This window comes from Narcine bancroftii, chromosome 9 (assembly GCF_036971445.1).
Source record: "Narcine bancroftii isolate sNarBan1 chromosome 9, sNarBan1.hap1, whole genome shotgun sequence".
Lineage (NCBI taxonomy): Eukaryota > Metazoa > Chordata > Chondrichthyes > Torpediniformes > Narcinidae > Narcine > Narcine bancroftii.
This window is the reverse complement of record NC_091477.1, coordinates 74955367-74972825: the sequence shown is the minus strand read 5'-3', so window position 1 is coordinate 74972825 and position 17459 is coordinate 74955367. Positions and strand designations below refer to the sequence as shown.

Sequence of the window (17459 nt, the reverse complement as noted above, 5' to 3'; positions counted from 1 at the left end):
AAAAGAGACAGCAGCTCAATCAGTGGGAGACTTGATTTTTTTTTTGTTGTAGAAGGAAGGAAGGGAAGCAAGCAATAGTGGGATGGAACATGTAGAGATTAATGAGGAGGAGGTGCCTGTTTCCTTATAAAGGTAGATAAATCCCCATGGGCCTGACACGATATTCCCTCGGAGTGCGGAGAAACAAAGGGATCTGGGAATGCAGATTCATAATTCCCTGCAAGTGGCATCACAGGTAGACGGGAAAGAAAGCTTTTGGCATCTTTGCCTTCATAAATCAAAGTATTGAGGACAGGAGTTGGGATGCTTTGGTGAGGTTATACAAGACATTGGTGAGGCTAAATCGGAGTATTGTTTGCAGTTCTGGTCACCAAACTACAGGAAGGATATCAGAAAGAATGAGAGTGCAGAGATTTACACTAGGATGTTGCCAGGTCTTCAGGAGTTGAGTTACAGGGAAAGATTAAACAGGTTAGGACTTAATTCTTTGGTGTGTAGAAGAATGAGGGGAAATTTGATAGCGGCTTACAAAATTATGAGGGTTATAGATAGAGTAAATGCGAGTAGGCTCTCTCCACTTAGATTAGGAGAGATCAATGCAAGAGGACATGGCTTTAGGGTGAAAGGGGAAAGATTTAGGAGGAACATTAGGGGGAACTTCTTCACTCGGAGAGTGGTGGGAGAGTGGAACGTGCTGCCATCTGACTTGATAAATGCGGCCTCACTCTTAAGTTTTAAGAATGAATTGGATAGATATGTGGATGGGAGAGGTTTGAAGGCTTATGGACTGGTTACAGTCCATTGGGACTTGTGGAATGATGTTTCGGCACAGACTAGAAGAGCCAAATGGCCTATTTTCTGTGCTGTGGTGTTCTATGGTTTGAAAGCATTTTGTTATTGGGTGACATAGTTGTTGATACCAATAGCAAGACATCATCTCAAGGAGTTGTGCGATCATTCTTACCACCAGTAGAACAAACTATTTAGTAGAAGTGATAAAATCATCCCTTGTTGGATATTCCTTGTTAAAATCATCCCTTGTTGTATAAATATTTGAGGCAGGCATTTGGAGGCTGCAAACTGTCATTTAAACTGGGTTTCTTTTAAATAATTCTTCAAATAGTTCAGGAGATTTAAAAATAATCAGTAATAATTGTTTTTTCTGCCAAAACTGTGGTTATAAAATAATTTGTCAAATACAGCATCTTGAATCTTTCTCAACATAAAACTATTATGTATTCCTCTCAACTTCTGCCTTTGATCCATGTCTCCTGCTTTTATTTAATTTTTCTGCCCTCTAAGGTATATTTTGAACTACGAGTATATGAGGTAAATCCCATTTCCAAGTGAATGAAATTTGCTTTGTGTTAAATTAGTTTTGCTTCCAGCTGAACTTGAATGAAGGAATATTGCTGTGTTCCACACACACACATCCAGTTTTGCACCTTTTCGAGTGGCTCAAGGGAGTGGGGAATGGAGAGAGGGAGCAGCTCTGGGGAGCATCGCAGGTCGACAAGGATGGTGAAAAAGGTGTTTGACATGCTTGCCTTCAGCAGTTGGGGCACTTAAGCATCAGTGTTGGAACATTTTATTACAACTATTCAGGACATTTGTGAGACTGGACTTGGAGTATTGTGATTCTAGTGACTCAGCTCTCAGAAGGGTGAAGAAAAGATTTGTAAGGATGTTATCAGGACTAGAGGAATGTAGGAAGCTGAGGGGTTCTACAGAAGTATATAAATCGTGAGCAACCCAGAAAATGAATGGCTACAGCCTTTTCCCAGATCAGAGGAGTTTAAAACTAGATGGATAGGTGAAAAGTAAGAGCAGAGAGAGTTAAAAGAGACCTGAGGGTGGAGTGTATGTGGAATTAGATGATGACAGGCAGGTGCAATAACAATTTAAAATGTATTCAGATAAATACTGGATGGGAATGGTCTTCAGACACATGGACCAAACACAGGCAAATGAGATCAGCTGAAATAGGCAGCAGGGTGGCATGGACAAGTTGGGCCAAAGGTCCCTGTTCTGAGCTGTGTACCTGACTCCAGCAAAGTGATTAAAAAATGCCGGAAGGTATTTGTGGTAAGGCAGTCAAGCTTCAAAGAACACTGAAATTGATGGAGAAATGGCAACAGTATTGAATTATAATTTACCATCGTAAATAAGTGAAAGTAGATATCTTGAAGATGTTCTGAATAGTACTTCATTTCAATGGCTCACTGCTTCCCTAGAGTCAACTCGAGAAAAATGGATGTTGGCAAGAGGAAAGGAAACCAAATGGCAGCAAGTTCAGAATCAGAATTTATTGTCATGAACAAGTCATGAAATTTGGTGCTTTGTGGCAACATCATAGAGCAGGCAACATTACTATAAATAAAAATAATAGTGCATGAAAAGTAAGGCAGTGTCTTTTGTTCATTGATGATTCAGGAATCTGATGGCAGTGGAGAAGAAGAAGTTGTTGAGTGCTTGTCTTTAGGCTCCTGTACCTTTTTCTCAATGGTAGCAGAGTGAAGAGGGCATGGCCTGAGTGGTGGGGGTCTTTGAGGATAGAGTCTGCTTTTTTAAATCACCGCCTCATATAGATGTCCTCAATGGAGTCCAGTCTGGTGCCTGTGATGACGCAGGCTGAGTTAACAACCCTATAACCATATAACCATTTACGGAGCAGAAACAGGCCATGTCGGACTTTCGAGTCCGTACCGGTTCACTAGAATGACTCCTCAAGCTCAAACCTCCCGCTCTCCGCCAATAACCCTTCAACCTCCTCACCTCCATGTACACATACAACCTTCTCTTAAATGACAGAAGGGAACCTGCCGCAACTATCTCATTCGGAAGATCATTCCATTCTGCCACCACTTGCTGAGTGAAAAAGCCACTTCTAATATTTCTCCTAAAGAGTTTCCCCCTTACGCTTAACTCATGGCCTCTTGTTCCAACCTCCCCTACCCTCAGGGGAAAGAGTCTGTTTATGTCAAGTCTATCTATTCCTTTCATAATTTTAAATACCTCGATCAAGTCTCCTCTCAGTCTACATTCCAATGAATAAAGTCCCAGTCTCCTTCATCTCTCCCTGTAATCCAGATGCTGTAAGCCAGTCAACATCCTTGTAAACCTTCTCTGCACCCTCTCCATCTTATCTATATCCTTTCTATAATTTGGACACCAGAAATAAGCACAGCACTCCAAACCTGGCCTCACCAATGCCTTAAACAGCTGAGGCATCACCTCCCAGCTCCTGTGCCCTCTTACCCTGAGAGTTGGTGCCTCCATACCAGGCAGTGATGCAACCAGCCAGAATGCTCTCCATGGTACACCTGTAGAGGTTTATGAGAGTCTTTGGTGATGTACTGAATTTCCTCACACCTCACAAAGTATTGTCACTGGCGAGCCTTCTTTGTGATTACATCGAAGTGGAGTCTCCAGGACAGATCCTTGAAGATGTTGACACCCAGGAATTTGAAGTTCTTGACCCTCTCCATTACTGAACCCTCGATGAGGACTGGGTCGTGTTCCCCTGATTTCTTTCTGAAATCCACAGTCATCTCCGGTTTTGTTAATGTTGAGCGCAAGGTTACGTTGTTACACCATTCAATGAGCTGATCTTTCTCCCTCCTGTTGCTTCCTCATTGCTGTTTGTGATTCTTCCGACAACTGTGGTAACATCAGCAAACTTGTAGATGACTTTGGAATTGTGCCTGGCCACTCAGTCATGGCTGTATAATGAATAGAGCAGCAGGCTAGCAGGCATCCTTGGAGTGCGCCTGTGTTGATAATCAGTGAGGAGGAGACATTGTTTCCAATTCGTACTGACTATGGTCTTCCGATGAGAAAGTCAAGGATCCAGTTGCAGAGTGGGGTATAGAGGCCTAGAGTTTGTAGCTTCTTGACCAGTATTGAGGGAATAATGGTATTGAAGGGTGACCTGTAGTCGTTGAAGAGCAGCCGTATGTATGAATTGCTGTTTTTGAGGGGATCCAGAACTAAGTGGAGAGCCAGTAATATTGATTCTGCTGTGGAGAGATGGTGATGATGGTGGAATTGCAGCGGGTCCAGATCTTTACTTAGTTACGTGTTAATTCTGGCCACAACCAGCCTCTTAAAAGTATTTCAACACAGTATAGGTTCATGCTACTGGGCAGTAGTCATTGAGGCAGCTCACACTACTCTTCTTGGGTACCAGGATGAATTATGCCCTTTTAAAGCAGGTGGGAACCTTTGACTGCAGCAATGAGAAATTGAAAATGTCCGTGAGCATTCCGGCTAGTTGGTTGGCACAGATTTTCAGTGCCATGCCAGGTATGCTGCCAGGGCCTGATGCCTTGCGAGGGGTCATTCTCTTGAATGATGTTCTGACGTCACCCTCGGAGAGAGATATCACAGAGTCCTCAGCCTTTTCAGGGATTCTAGTAGGCACTGTTTGATGGTTCTTCTCAAAGTGGGCATAGAAGATGTTCAGCTCATTGGGTAATGAAGCATCACAGCCATCTACAGTGTTCGCCCTCACTTTTTAGGCTATAATGACCTGCACGCCCTGCCATAGCTTCCTCCAGAATTGCCAGTTTGCTTCAGGGATGGCCTTCTGCAGGTCATATCTGGACTTCTTGCAAAGATCCCGATCTCCGGCATAAATCCCCTTGTTTTCACCCTCAGCAGGTTGGGCTTCTGGTTGGAGAACCGCCGGTATGTGCACGTGGGCACACACTCATCTACGCAGGTCTTGATGAAGTCGGTGACACCTGTTGCGTATTCATTCAAGTCTATGGATGAGTTCTTGAATATGTTCCAGTCCATTGATTCAAACCTGTCCTGCAGAGACTCCTCCGCTTCCCTCAACCATACTTTTCAATGCTTCCAATGTCCATTGCAGTGTGGAGCCATATTGCTGCCATCCTTCAAAAATAAAGGCCATCTCAATAGCAACACATGCCCAACTTGTAGTGCCAGACTTCTGATAGTTTGTGCTGTTCATTTGACTTCAGAGAATCTAGCTCATTGTTTTTACTGAACTAGGTGTGTTCTGCTGTGTTATCTACCTGGTTATTGAAGAGCTTGGACTCTCACTTCCATTATCATCTAAGCTGATGGTTACTTTGGTGGTTGTGACCAAAACTTCCTGTTGTCATATACATCATACCATACATTTATGTACCAGAATTCTTACTTGTTGCTATTGGACAGTTTTTTCATGAAAAAAAAATGACTGCAGTAGTATACATTGGATTAAAAAGAGACAACGATTATGTCGTCAAAAATAAATAATATTCATTGTTATCCTAACGTAGAAAAATAAGTGACAGTTCTGCTGCAGTGTCGAAGCAGTCCCTGATTAGTGTACCAAAGAGAGGTTCAAGAGCCTGATAGCCGTTTGAAAGTGTTCTTGAACCTTAAGGAGCTGGACTTCAAGCTTCCGATCCTTCTGCCCAAAGGTGGTAGTGAGAAAAGGTTGTGACTAGGACAAGGGGGTCTTTTATGATATTGGGTGCATACTTGAGGCAGTGCCTTGTATGGATGTCTTCATTGGATACAAAGTTAAAGGCTCTGATTGTTGTGGCGATAATAAGAACAAGATTAATTGTTCTGGCGCCACACAACTAGAATCATCATCTGGATCCTGGCTTCTGATTCGTCGTTTCCCTTTATTTGTCAAACAACAGTGGTGTCGTCAGTGAATGTACAGATTACACTGGAGAAAAATGTGGCTAAGCTGTCAGGAGCATACAGAGAGTAGAGTAGGGTTGATGGTCAGCGACTGATTGGAGTTTGGTGATGAAGAAGTCTCAGATTCCTTAGTTTGAATCATGAATTTTGCTGATTTGATAGTCTTGAACACTGATCTATAGTCAATGAACAACAGCCTAATGTAGGGGTATTTCTGTCTGCCTTGTGTTGATCAGTGAATTATGGCAACCTGTCTTGTGACCATTTGTGATGATGGTGAACTGGTGGATTCCTGATATAGAAGTTGATCTGGTCATTAAGCAAACTGTCAAAACATTTCACCACAGTAGATGTCAGTGCTACCGACTGGTAGTCGTTGAGGCAGGTCGCCTTGCTCTTCAAGGGTACTGGAATGATAAATGTCCTTTTGAAGCAGGTAGGGATCTCCTGCTGCTGCAGCGAGAGGTTGAATATGACTGCAAAAGCTTCAGCCAGTTGATCTGTGCAGGCTTTAAGAATGCGGCCAGCTACACCATCTGGGCTGGACACTTTTGAGGATTACCCCTCCTGAAGATTTTGTTCACTTCAGCCTCAGACTGAGAGCACAGTTGTCTGGGCTTTGGGGGTTCATGAAGGTTCTTCATCACTTCTCCTTCTGAAGCGAGCACAGGGGACATTGAACTTATTTGTGGAAGATGTATTGTAGTTGATGACACTGCTGTTTTCCCTTTTGGATATGGTGGCTTGCAAGCCCTGCTATCTGAGACACCAGCTTGCATTGGTATTGGCCTTTTGGAGTTTGCACTTGGTCCTTGGAGGATGTATGGGGCACTGCAGGAAAGTAGCACAAAGTGAAACAGATTGAACATTATGGGGGTCATTGGGCTGCTTCTGCCTGTAGTTCTTCCATTGCATTCACCTTCAGCAGGGCTAATGTTTCTGTTTTTCAGTGATCAAAACTGTTAAAATACTTGGAATATCTGACATATATGGGCAGACCAGTTGAGCAGTGCATGGAGCTGTTAAAGACCTGGTTCAAGCCTAACCTTGCTGACTGTGGAGTTTGCATATTCTCTCTAGAACTGCTTGGGATTGGTCCAACAGCCCAGATGGAGGTGAATTGGCCACTGTAAATATCCCCTTATGTGTAGATGAGTATAGAATTTGGGCAGTGGTGAATGTGTGAATAATGTAAATAGGGAGTTGATGGTTGGGGATTCATTGGGCTGAAGAACCTGTTTCTGTGCGACACCCATGATGTAGAAAAATATTCATGTGAAAATAATGAAAGCTTGAAACCAGTCCTCCTGAACCATCCAGCTTCAAAAATAAAGTATAAACCTAACCAGATTTACACTCTGAAATGAGCCACCATTTGGGAACAACCTACTCAGATTGTTTTGTTTGAAACAACAAAAATATTTGATTGCTTTGGGATAAGATTTTCATTGTGGCAAGATGCCAAGTGTAAAATGACCCCATTCCCAAACATGCTGCAAGGCACTTATAGACAGCAGTGGATCGATTGTAACCATTTAAGGGAAAAATGAATCTCACCAAGCTTGCATTTTCTTGGAAGTTGTTTAAATATAAAGGTTGAAGCTCAGACCCAAGTTACAAAAGTGCAAAAGGATTTGGAGAGTCTCCAATAACCTCTCAGCTTCTTGACGTGTTTGTTCTGTTGATATACAAGCATTTCTTTTAGACATACAGCACAGTAACAGGCCCTTCCGGCCCATAAGCCTGGCCCTCTCAAATACACCAATGAACCTACAGTCCCCATATGTTTTTGAAAGGTGTAAGGAAACTGGAGCATCCGGAGGAAATCCACACAGACATGGGGAGAATACTCCTTATAAACTGTGGCAGATGCAAGCCTGGGTCACTGGCGCTGTAGTAGTGTTTCGCTAACTGTGCTGCCCCTTTTTTCTGGCAATAAAAAAAACACTCCTTGCAAGATTAACATTCATTTGAAGTTGTACGAGACATTGGTGTGGCCAAATTTGGAGTGCTGTGTGCAACTTTGGTCACCAAACTATAGGAAAGATATTGATCAAATTGAAAAAATATGTGGAGAAAATTTACACGATGTTGCTGGGACTTGAGGAGCTGAACTGAAGGGAAAAATTAAACAGGTTAGGACTTTATTCCCTGGAGTATCAGAAAATGAGGGGACATTTAGACATAACAGGCTTTTTCAGCCCACGAGCCCGTGCCGCTGAATTACACCCAATTTACTTACAACTCCCGGTACGTTTTGAAGGGTGGGAGGAGGAACGTACAAACTCCTTACAGACAGCGCAGGATTTGAATCCTGGTCCTAGTTGCTAGCGCTGCAACAGCATTGTATTAACTGCTACACTAACTGTGCTGCCCACAGTTAGTGCAAAATGATGAAGAATGTAGATAGAGTAAATGAAAGCAAGCTCTTTCCACTGAAGTTAGGTGAGACGAGATTTAGAGGACATAGGTTAAGGGTGAAAGGTTTAAAGGAACCTTAAAGCAGAGAGTAGTGAGAATTTGGAGCAAACTGCCAGCGGAAGTGGTGAATGCTGGCTCAATGTTGACATTTAAGAAAAATATGGATATGGGAGGGGTATAGAGGGCTATGTTCCAGATGCAGCTCAGTGAAACTGGACAGAATAACAGTTTGGCAATGACTGGATGGGCAAAAGGCCTTTTTCTACTTTGTAGGTTAATTGGCTTGTGTAAATTATCCAGAGTGTGAGGAGAATCAGGGTGCAGCTGACATGAGTGTGACTAACATGGATAACTGGGAAGTGTGATGGAATGGGATTGATAGTATTGTCTCTGAGAATTAGCTTTTCTCAAATCATCACCAACCTGGCCTTGTGGCTGCTTTTTTGCTGATGGAGTTCCTTCTACAACATGATACCACGTGATTGGCCACATGCACACAAAACTGTAGCCTTAAAAGAGGCTGAATTTACCTTTGTTTAGTGGAAAGAAAATTTGAGATGGCACAGCTGGCATAGCGGTTAGCGCAACACTTTTACAGCACCAGCGATCGATACTGGGGTTTGAATCTTGCACTGTCTGTAAGGAGTTAGTACGTTCTCCCCATGTCTGCGTGGGTTTTCCCTGTGGGCTTCAGTTTCCTCCCACCATTCAAAAACTTACTGGGGACTATAGGTCACTTGGGTGTAATTGGGCAGCATGAGCTCATGGGCCAAAATAGCCTGCTATTGAGCTGTACGTCTAAATCTAAATTTTGTTCAATAAAAGGATGTGAGCCAAGGTGATCATCTTTTGTTTTCTTTTGTAGACCATGCTTCAGAAGTCCAAGTAACCATGATGTTGACAGAGAGCTGCAAACTGCGTGGACTCCATCACAGGTAATCAAACATTGGGGTGACGTGCAGTGAATGAACATTTAAGAAGTTGTCTTTAAAAAGAAAGAGGGTGCTCCCAAAATCTCACTAGAAGCAGAGATAAGTCCATTAGGGTGAACATTGAACAATGATAAAATTTTGGCCATTTTTAAAGTTAAAGGGGGTGAAATTTACCAATGTCTGCTTGTTTTGTTCCATTGAGAATCATGAGTGCTCTCCTCCCCCTCCACTCACAATGCTCACCCTTAATCAAAAAAATTCCATCGTGTTGTTCAGACAGAATCTCCCCGTCAAAGACATACTAATTTATGAATAATTCCTGCATTTCAAATTGTAAACTAATCCTGTCCCTGAGGAGATTCTCGAATGCCTTGTAACCATTGATATTGGACACTCAGACCTGGAGATACCAGGGTTATCCTGCTGCACATGAATAGTTAACATACTTGATGACTTCCTGTCATCAGGCACCACGCCCAAGCTCCCCACACTATCTGTCCTCCCATTGTTCGCACCTCACCATTAATTTTAAAAATCACTGTCAGGGCCCCAACTACCCTCTCCCTGTCTAACATCTCTAAAAGAGTGTTTACCCAGGTGTTTTATACTTTCAAGAAAACAAAAGGATGCAAGTCAGATCCCAGTGGAAAAACACAACTTTATTCACAAACATGCACATGAAATAATGCAATATTGAGGCAGTACCGATCTGTTCAAATCCCAATCACTTTCCATCTCACTGGTTCTGGTCACACTCTTCTCCACAGGAGTTCTGGGATCCAGGGTTTTCTGCTCTTCATGAAAATTGGTCTCCCACCTCAGATGGGGTTGCTGCTTCCTTCTTTCCCCTGATAAGGCAAGGATGGGTGTCGTTCTCTCTTCTGCTGAACATTGGATGTTATCATGCTCCCTCTAACTTCACTGACCACCAGAATGGAGTAGGGTGGATCCATCACCGACAACATGATCCCACAACCAGACACATTTTCCCCTCTCCTTCCCTTCACACCTTCCGCAGGGACCGCTCTTTCTGTTCCCTTGTACACTCATCCCTTCCCTCTAATTGCCCCTTGGCACCTTCCCCTGCGATCTCAGGAAGTGCTGTACTTGCGCCCCCGCCTCTTCCTTCATCACCATTCAGAGCACCAAACAGTCCTTCCAAGTGAAGCAACACTACACTTGTGAATCTGCATGGGTCACTTACTGTATCCGATGCTCCTGTTGTGGTCTCCTCTACATCAGAGAGACTGGACACAGACAGGGAGAGTGAAACACGAAGTCTGCAGACACTGATTGTAGAAATGCTGGAGGAACTCATTTGGTCTTTCAGCATCCATAGGAGACAAAGATATATTGCTGATGTTTTGGGCCTGAGCCCTTCTTCAAGGAATAAGCAGAATGGGCAAAAAACAGGAAATCTCAGAATACAGACTGTGCCGTCTGGGAGAGCAATCCAGACCAACAAAAGGTGTTAATTGGATATGATAAGGGGAAAGGTTGAGAATTGATTTTACGGAAAAGGGAGAGAGATAGAGATGGGTGAAGGGTGTGATTTATTTTATCTCTCGAGTATTTGTCTCCCAAGATGGAGACAGATCAAGAAAAGGGAGAGTATTGCTAGAGATGGACCAAGTGAATTTGAGGTCGGGATGGAAGTTGGCAGCAAAGTGGATGAAGTCCATGATCTCATCATGGGTACATGAGACAGCACCAAAGTAGTCATTGATGTGGCAGAGGAAGAGTTGAACGGCCTTGCCTGTGTAGGCTTGTGACATGGATTGCTCCACGAAGCAATAAAAAGGGAGGCATAGCATGGGACCCCTGCGGGTACCCATGGTTACCCCTTTGACCTGGAGGAAGTGGAATGAGTCAAAGGAGAAATTATTGAGGGTGAGGACAATTTCTCCCAGCTGGAGGAGGACGGTGGTGGAGGAAGACTGCTTGGGTCTATTGTCCAAGAAGAAACAGAGGCTGTATGTGGGATGGAGATGCTTAGGGATTGGATGTCCATGATAAACGTGAGGCGATTGAGTTCAGGTAACTAGAAGTTGTTGAAGAAATGGAGGGTGTGTGCAGTGTCCCACATTTAGGTGGAAAAGACTGGACCGGGGGGGGACAAAACAGTGTCGAGGTATTGCTTTTCTCTCAAGGTAAGCGGAAACCAATTCAGTGGGGCAGGGGAAATTCTTCCCCCATCACATTCCCCAAGCTCTGTCTCTCTCCCTTTTCCCTCTCTCCTTTCACACAGACATAATTAATTCTCACCTCTCCCCTTATCTATCCAAATAAAAATTTAAAACTTATTACCTTTGGTTGGTTTGGATTCCTCCCCCATCCAGCGTTGTCTGTATTTTGAGATTTCCTGTTGTTTGCTCATTCTGCTGAAGGGCTCGGCCCGAAACATCGGCAATATATCTTTGTCTCCTATGAACACTGAAAGACCAGTTGAGTTCCTCTAGCATTTTGGTGTATTTTTACTGCAGATTAGGAGATTGCTTCACTGAGCACCTTCACTTTGTCCACATGAATGACAGTGATCTCCCAGTGACCAACTATTTCATTTCTGTTCCCCAAAGCTGTGCCAAAATGTCAGTCCATGTATTGTCAAACCCAGACCACCTGTAAATTGGAGAAGCAACACCTAATATTCCGTCTGGTTACTCTCCAACTGGATGGCATTAACATCAACTTCTCCAGTTTCTGTAGCCCCCACCTCCTTCCCCTTTCTTCCCTATCCCTCCGTCTCCTTTCTTCCAGCTCTCCACCCCCTTCCCTCTTGATTTTCAGATCTATCCCCTCTCCCCCTGCTTTCTATTGTGACCTCCCTCCCTTATCCTGTGGGCCAGTGCTCCTGCTCCTCCCTTACCCCACCATTTTTTTCCAGACATGTGCCTACATTTTGTTCATACCTTGATAAAGGGCTGAAGCCCAAAAAGTTGGTGATGTGTCTTTATCTTTGTTACGTACCCTATTGGACCTGTTGAGTTTTTTCCAGCATTGTGTTTTTACCGGGTGAAGTAATTTCTTCCTCTGTTTTCATTGACTTCCAGGATGTGGTTATCACTCCCTCTGTCTTTACTGCTGACCACCAGACCAGAGGAATCATTCTCTCTGCCCTTACTGCTGGCCACCAGAGGGGAGGAATCACTCCCTCTGTCTTTACTGCTGACCATCAGACCAGAGGAATCATTCTCGCTGCCCTTACTGCTGGCCACCAGAGGGGAGGAATCACTCCCTCTGTCTTTACTGCTGACCATCAGACCAGAGGAATCATTCTCTCTGCCCTTACTGCTGGCCACCAGACCAGAGGAATCATTCTCTCTGCCCTTACTGCTGGCCACCAGAGGGTAGGAATCACTCCCTCTGCCTTCATTGCTGACCACCAGAGTGGTGTCATCAGTCTCTCTAACTTCAATGCTAATCATCAGGACATTGTTATCCTTCCCACTGTCTTCATTGACCATTAGGTTGGAGTTAACTCTCCCCTCTGTCTTCACTGACCACCAGGGCAGAGTTATCACTCAGTGTGCCTTCACTGCTAACCACCAGGGTGCAGTTATCCTTTGTACTGTCTTCACTGATCACCAGGGTGGAATTATCACTCCCTTTTTCTTTAATGTTGACCATCAGGGTGGAGCAAGGTGGGCTGGTGTGAGGTGCATGGGAGGGTTATCCATTTCAAAGAAAATGATGAGTTTGGGGAAATTCGAATTGCAAGCGATCAGAGCTTCATTCTGTCTGGCCTTGTGTTGCTAGTAACTCATTGGACTAATACTTGTTTTAAATGTTCAATAGCCAATCAGTGGTGGTCATCGATAACTATTCTGCCACAGTTTGGTTATCTTGAGATCATGTTCAGCCCAATTAAAGAAGGTTCAGCAAATGCTTGGGTTGAATGAAACACATGCTGGAACAACTCAGCAGGTCACATTGCATCCATCAGAAGTAAAAGGTAACCATAATTTCAGGCCATTAGGGCTGAAGGGCCCAGGGCTGAAACATTGGTTACTCTTTACTTCTTTGCCCACCTTATTTCCTTTTTAAGTGAACTCCTCCATCAAGGGATTTGCTCAATTTCAACTGTCTATTCCTGACATATGCCTCCCTTTTCTTGACATTGCCTGTTCATCAAGGATTCCCTAATCTTGTCAGTCTTGCTCTTCTCTTTACCAGACACACACTGTCTGTGAACTTTCCCTCTTCTTTCCTCCTTTTTCTTTAAATATCTCCCACTTGTCAGACGACCCTTCATTTACAAACGCCATGGAAATAGGATATGTTGATTTCTGATGAATATCATAGGTCAAAACAGAGTATTTTATATGGTTAGGAACACAGTGTCATGGGCTGTGAAGTTTACGGAGCGGAAGCCTTTGGCAGGAACGAAAGCTGCTGTTGGATTGTGACAAATGTTCTGTGCTTTTGGACCAGAAACCTTCTGCCCATCAATCACGTTTGCATTGAGGATGGAGAGAGGCCCATGGTGATGCTGCCCTACATGAACTGGGGCAATCTGAAGCTCTTCCTTCGACAATGCAAGCTTGCTGAAGCCAACAATCCACAGGTAACCTCCGAGTCATTCTTTACAGTTTAAATGGAGTCGAACCGCAAGTTCTGCCTAACTCCTATGTGCTAGGCCAGGTGCCTTCCTGAGTTGTTTGCACGCAGGCACATTCTGCACATGCTGTGTGACAGAATATAGATATGTTTTTGGGAGATAAATTGGGGCAGCTTTTTTAGTGTAGGTTACATACAAACACTTTAAAACCGATCTTATTTAAATACTGGAGCTCTGCTCATGCTAGACATGTCTGGACCAACAACCTTTGCAAAGGCTTTGGAGAGTGCCCAAGAGACTTCACTGATGGATTGTTGTTATAAAAAAAAGGCAACAGATGAAAGAACTTGTCGGATTCACAGATTGTCTGGAGGGGAACTTGCTGTTCTAAGAGAGTCATGTGGTTTTGCAAGCAGAGAGAGTCAAACAGACTTTCTCTCTGAGAGAGAGAGAGACACACACATACAGATCAGTTCTACAGCTTTACAGTCAGCAGCAGCTAGGACTGGAACAGGACAAGGTGGCAAGCTTGTGGAAAACCCCATTTGGGAGACAGGTTGTGAGTGCTTGGTTCAGCCTGGTCAAAGCCCTTGTGGTTCATGCAAGAGGAGAGGACTGCTTGTCTAATGTTTCACTTGAAATAAGAGAAACAAAAAGCTCTCTGGTGACCTGAAAGAAAGAGGTCATCATCTGGAGAGTCCTGAGGGGGCAAGTTTCTTTGGCAAGACACTGAAGTGGCTGATTAAAAAGGAATCAGTTGTGGGTGTCCAGCGTACAACAAATCTCTCCCTGAAAACTAACAAGAACCTTCCTCAGCGGTAACCATTTGCCTTTCAAGCACCAAAGCCTGGTGAACTTTATAAATGTTAAACTATGCACAATGTAGGAATTGCTTGCAACCAGTAAACTTGGAGGAATGAGAAGTGAGATTGGACTGTGAATCACTTTCCTGAACTTTCTCACACATTACATACACTTGCACTTAGAATTAGAAGGGGGTTAAGTTAGGTTAGTTAAGTCAATAGAGATAAGTTAAAGTGTGATTCTGTTTACATATTTAAAGATAATTAAAAGCAACTTTTGTTTTTGTAACCATTTGTCTTGGTGAATATCTATTGCTGCTGGGTTTTTGGGTCCTCTGGGCTTGTAACAGCTGCAGTTTGCAGCCTGAAACAGTCACAATTCCTTCTCCCCTCAGGGCTTGCTAAAGACCATGTATATGATGTCTGCTGTATTCCCCTCATTAATCCTCTATCACCTCATCAAAAATCTCTCTAACTCTTTGAATGCAACAGGAAGAGGTGAAGAGCATAAAGTACCAAAAATGCAGCCTGTCTGGAGGCAGAGGGTATGGATGAGCATTTTAATGGGCATTTTACATCTGTTTTTGCAAAAGATGGGGATGTTGTCAGTTTTGTTTTTAAGGCAGATGAGTTTTAAAATATTGATGGAATAAATATAAAATGGAAATATTAAGGGGTTCAGCATCTTTGAAAATGGATAGTACACCACCCCTAGATGAAATGTAAACTTTTATTGTAAGTTTATTTCTCACAAAATACTTAGTACAGTGTGAAAGGTTCTTCTGCGAGCAGACCAGCAGGTCATCTCCAACATTCCAACTGCCATGAAAAGACCACCATTGGCAGAGTATGGGATTGCAATAAAAAGGAAGATTAACTAGCCCTGGTTTTTTTTTTTTAACTTTTATTTATTTGAAAGATCATTAGTAATAATACAGCATACATTCCATTTATATAAGTATATATATTAAAAAAAAACAGGAAAAAAATCCCCTCCCACCCCATCAACCAGCTCTCTTAAGGAGAGCCAAAAATATATTAACAGAAACTAAGAATATATAATAAATAAAAATATATCTAAATGCATATATTCCAAATATGGTAACCACTTATTAACAAAAAAAGAATAATTATCATGCAGATTATATGTAATTTTTTCCATAACAATACAAGCAAGCGTACAAATGCAATTTGAAATTTATCCAACCCTAATCCCTTTAATTGAATCATATAACCCATTAAAAAAATAAATGGATCTAATGGTAACTTAATGTCATATAGTTTTTCCAAAGTTAACCTAATTTCTTGCCAAAATGGTTGTACATAAACACAAGACCAAGCAGCATGTAAAAAAAGTACCAGTACATACACCACATCTAAAACAAGAATCCGAATTACTAAAACCATATTTTTTCAATTTCTCGGGGGTTAAATACAACTGATGTAAAAAGTTATAATTTGCCATTCCATACCGCACATTCGTCAATTTGGTAACACTATCATGACACATATCTGCCCAATAGTCTTCAGGAAAAACAAAGGCTAAATCATTTTCCCATTTAAGCTTAGAATTCTCCCATTCCGGTTTGTCCAAATTGTCTTGTAATACTTGGTACATAACAGAAATATAACCCTTTTTTTGGTATAGAAGAAATCAAAGACTCGAATTCCGTCAATAGAGGTAAAATCATCTTTTTACCATACATATCTTTCACAAAAGCTCGAAGTTGTTAATGAACAAACAAAGAATTTTCAGCAATATCAAAATGCTCTTTCAATTGATGAAAGAAACTGTCTACAAAACAATCCTGTAACATCTTTATTCCCTTAGAGTCCCAACTCTTTAAATGATTATTAAACATTGAAAAAGGAATAAGCTGATTGTTATATAGTAGAGTTAAAATTGACAATTTACCTTTTGATCCTAAAAAAAATTTTTTTAGTCCAAACCTTTAATAAATGTTTTAATATCGGCATATTATATTCCCGCAACAAATTTACATTCCATCGAAATATAAATTGATGCACCTCAACTTCAGAAATACTAGCCATCTCAACTTTAGCCCAACTCGGGGGTTGGTCCAAATCCATCAGTCTACTAATAAATTTCAATTGGGCTGCTTCATAATAATTTTGAAAATAGGGTAACTGAAGCCCACCTACTTCCAGTATACTTCCAAGTAAGTTTATATAATGCTACCCGCGGTAATTTACCTTTCCATAAAAATTCTCTCATGGCTTTATTTAAATCCTGAAAAAATCCCTTTGAAAGAGAACACGGTATTGATTGAAATAAATATTGAATATGGGGGAAAATATTCATCTTAATACAATTAACGAGCAATTAAAGTTAACAGAAGATCTTTCCACTTAATTAAATCCCTTTAATCTTTTTTAATAAAGAAACATAATTTAACTAATATAAAGATTGATTTACAATTATTCCTAAATATTTAATTTTATCAGACCATTTCAATTTTATAATGTTTTTATACTCTGAATAGTCCCCTTCTCCAGCTGGCAAAATTTCACTCTTGTCCCAATTAACCTTATCTCCAGATAATGTTCCATATTGTAATAAATGTTCCAGCAAATGTGGCAATGATTGCTCTGGGTTTGTTAAATATATCAAAACATCATCTGCAAATAAATTAATCTTGTACTCTTCATCCATAACTCTCATCCCTCTTATCTGTTCATTCTGTTTGAGCTAACTGTTCAATAGGCAATGCAAACAAGGCTGGTGACAATGGACAACCATGTCGAGTTGAATGCGTCAATTTAAACGATGATGAGACTTGACCATTTGTCACCACCCTAGCAATTGGGTTCGTATATAAAGCTTTATCCCAACCAATAAAAAAGGGTCAAATTTAAACTTCTCCAATACCTTAAATAAAAAATCCCATTCGACCCTATCAAAGGCTTTTTCCGCGTCAAGTGCAACCACCATTGAACGGTTGGGCTGCTGTCGATATACATTGACCAAAATAATCAATCGAAGAATATTATCTGATGCATTTCTATTTTTAATAAAACCTGTTTGATCAACATGTATCAATTTGGGTAAATACTTGG

General features: G+C 41.9%; 1 protein-coding gene across 3 annotated transcripts in view; it reads left to right on the top strand.

The window, feature by feature from the left end:
• ryk (receptor like tyrosine kinase) overlaps positions 1–17459 on the top strand; it is a 134634-nt gene that overhangs the window by 70051 nt on the left and 47124 nt on the right. For all 3 annotated transcript variants that reach the window (XM_069896502.1, XM_069896504.1, XM_069896503.1), the window contains 2 exons: positions 8954–9023; positions 13452–13584. In XM_069896502.1, coding sequence (XP_069752603.1) covers positions 8954–9023; positions 13452–13584 — 203 coding nt within the window. The remainder of the gene's footprint in view (positions 1–8953; positions 9024–13451; positions 13585–17459) is intronic.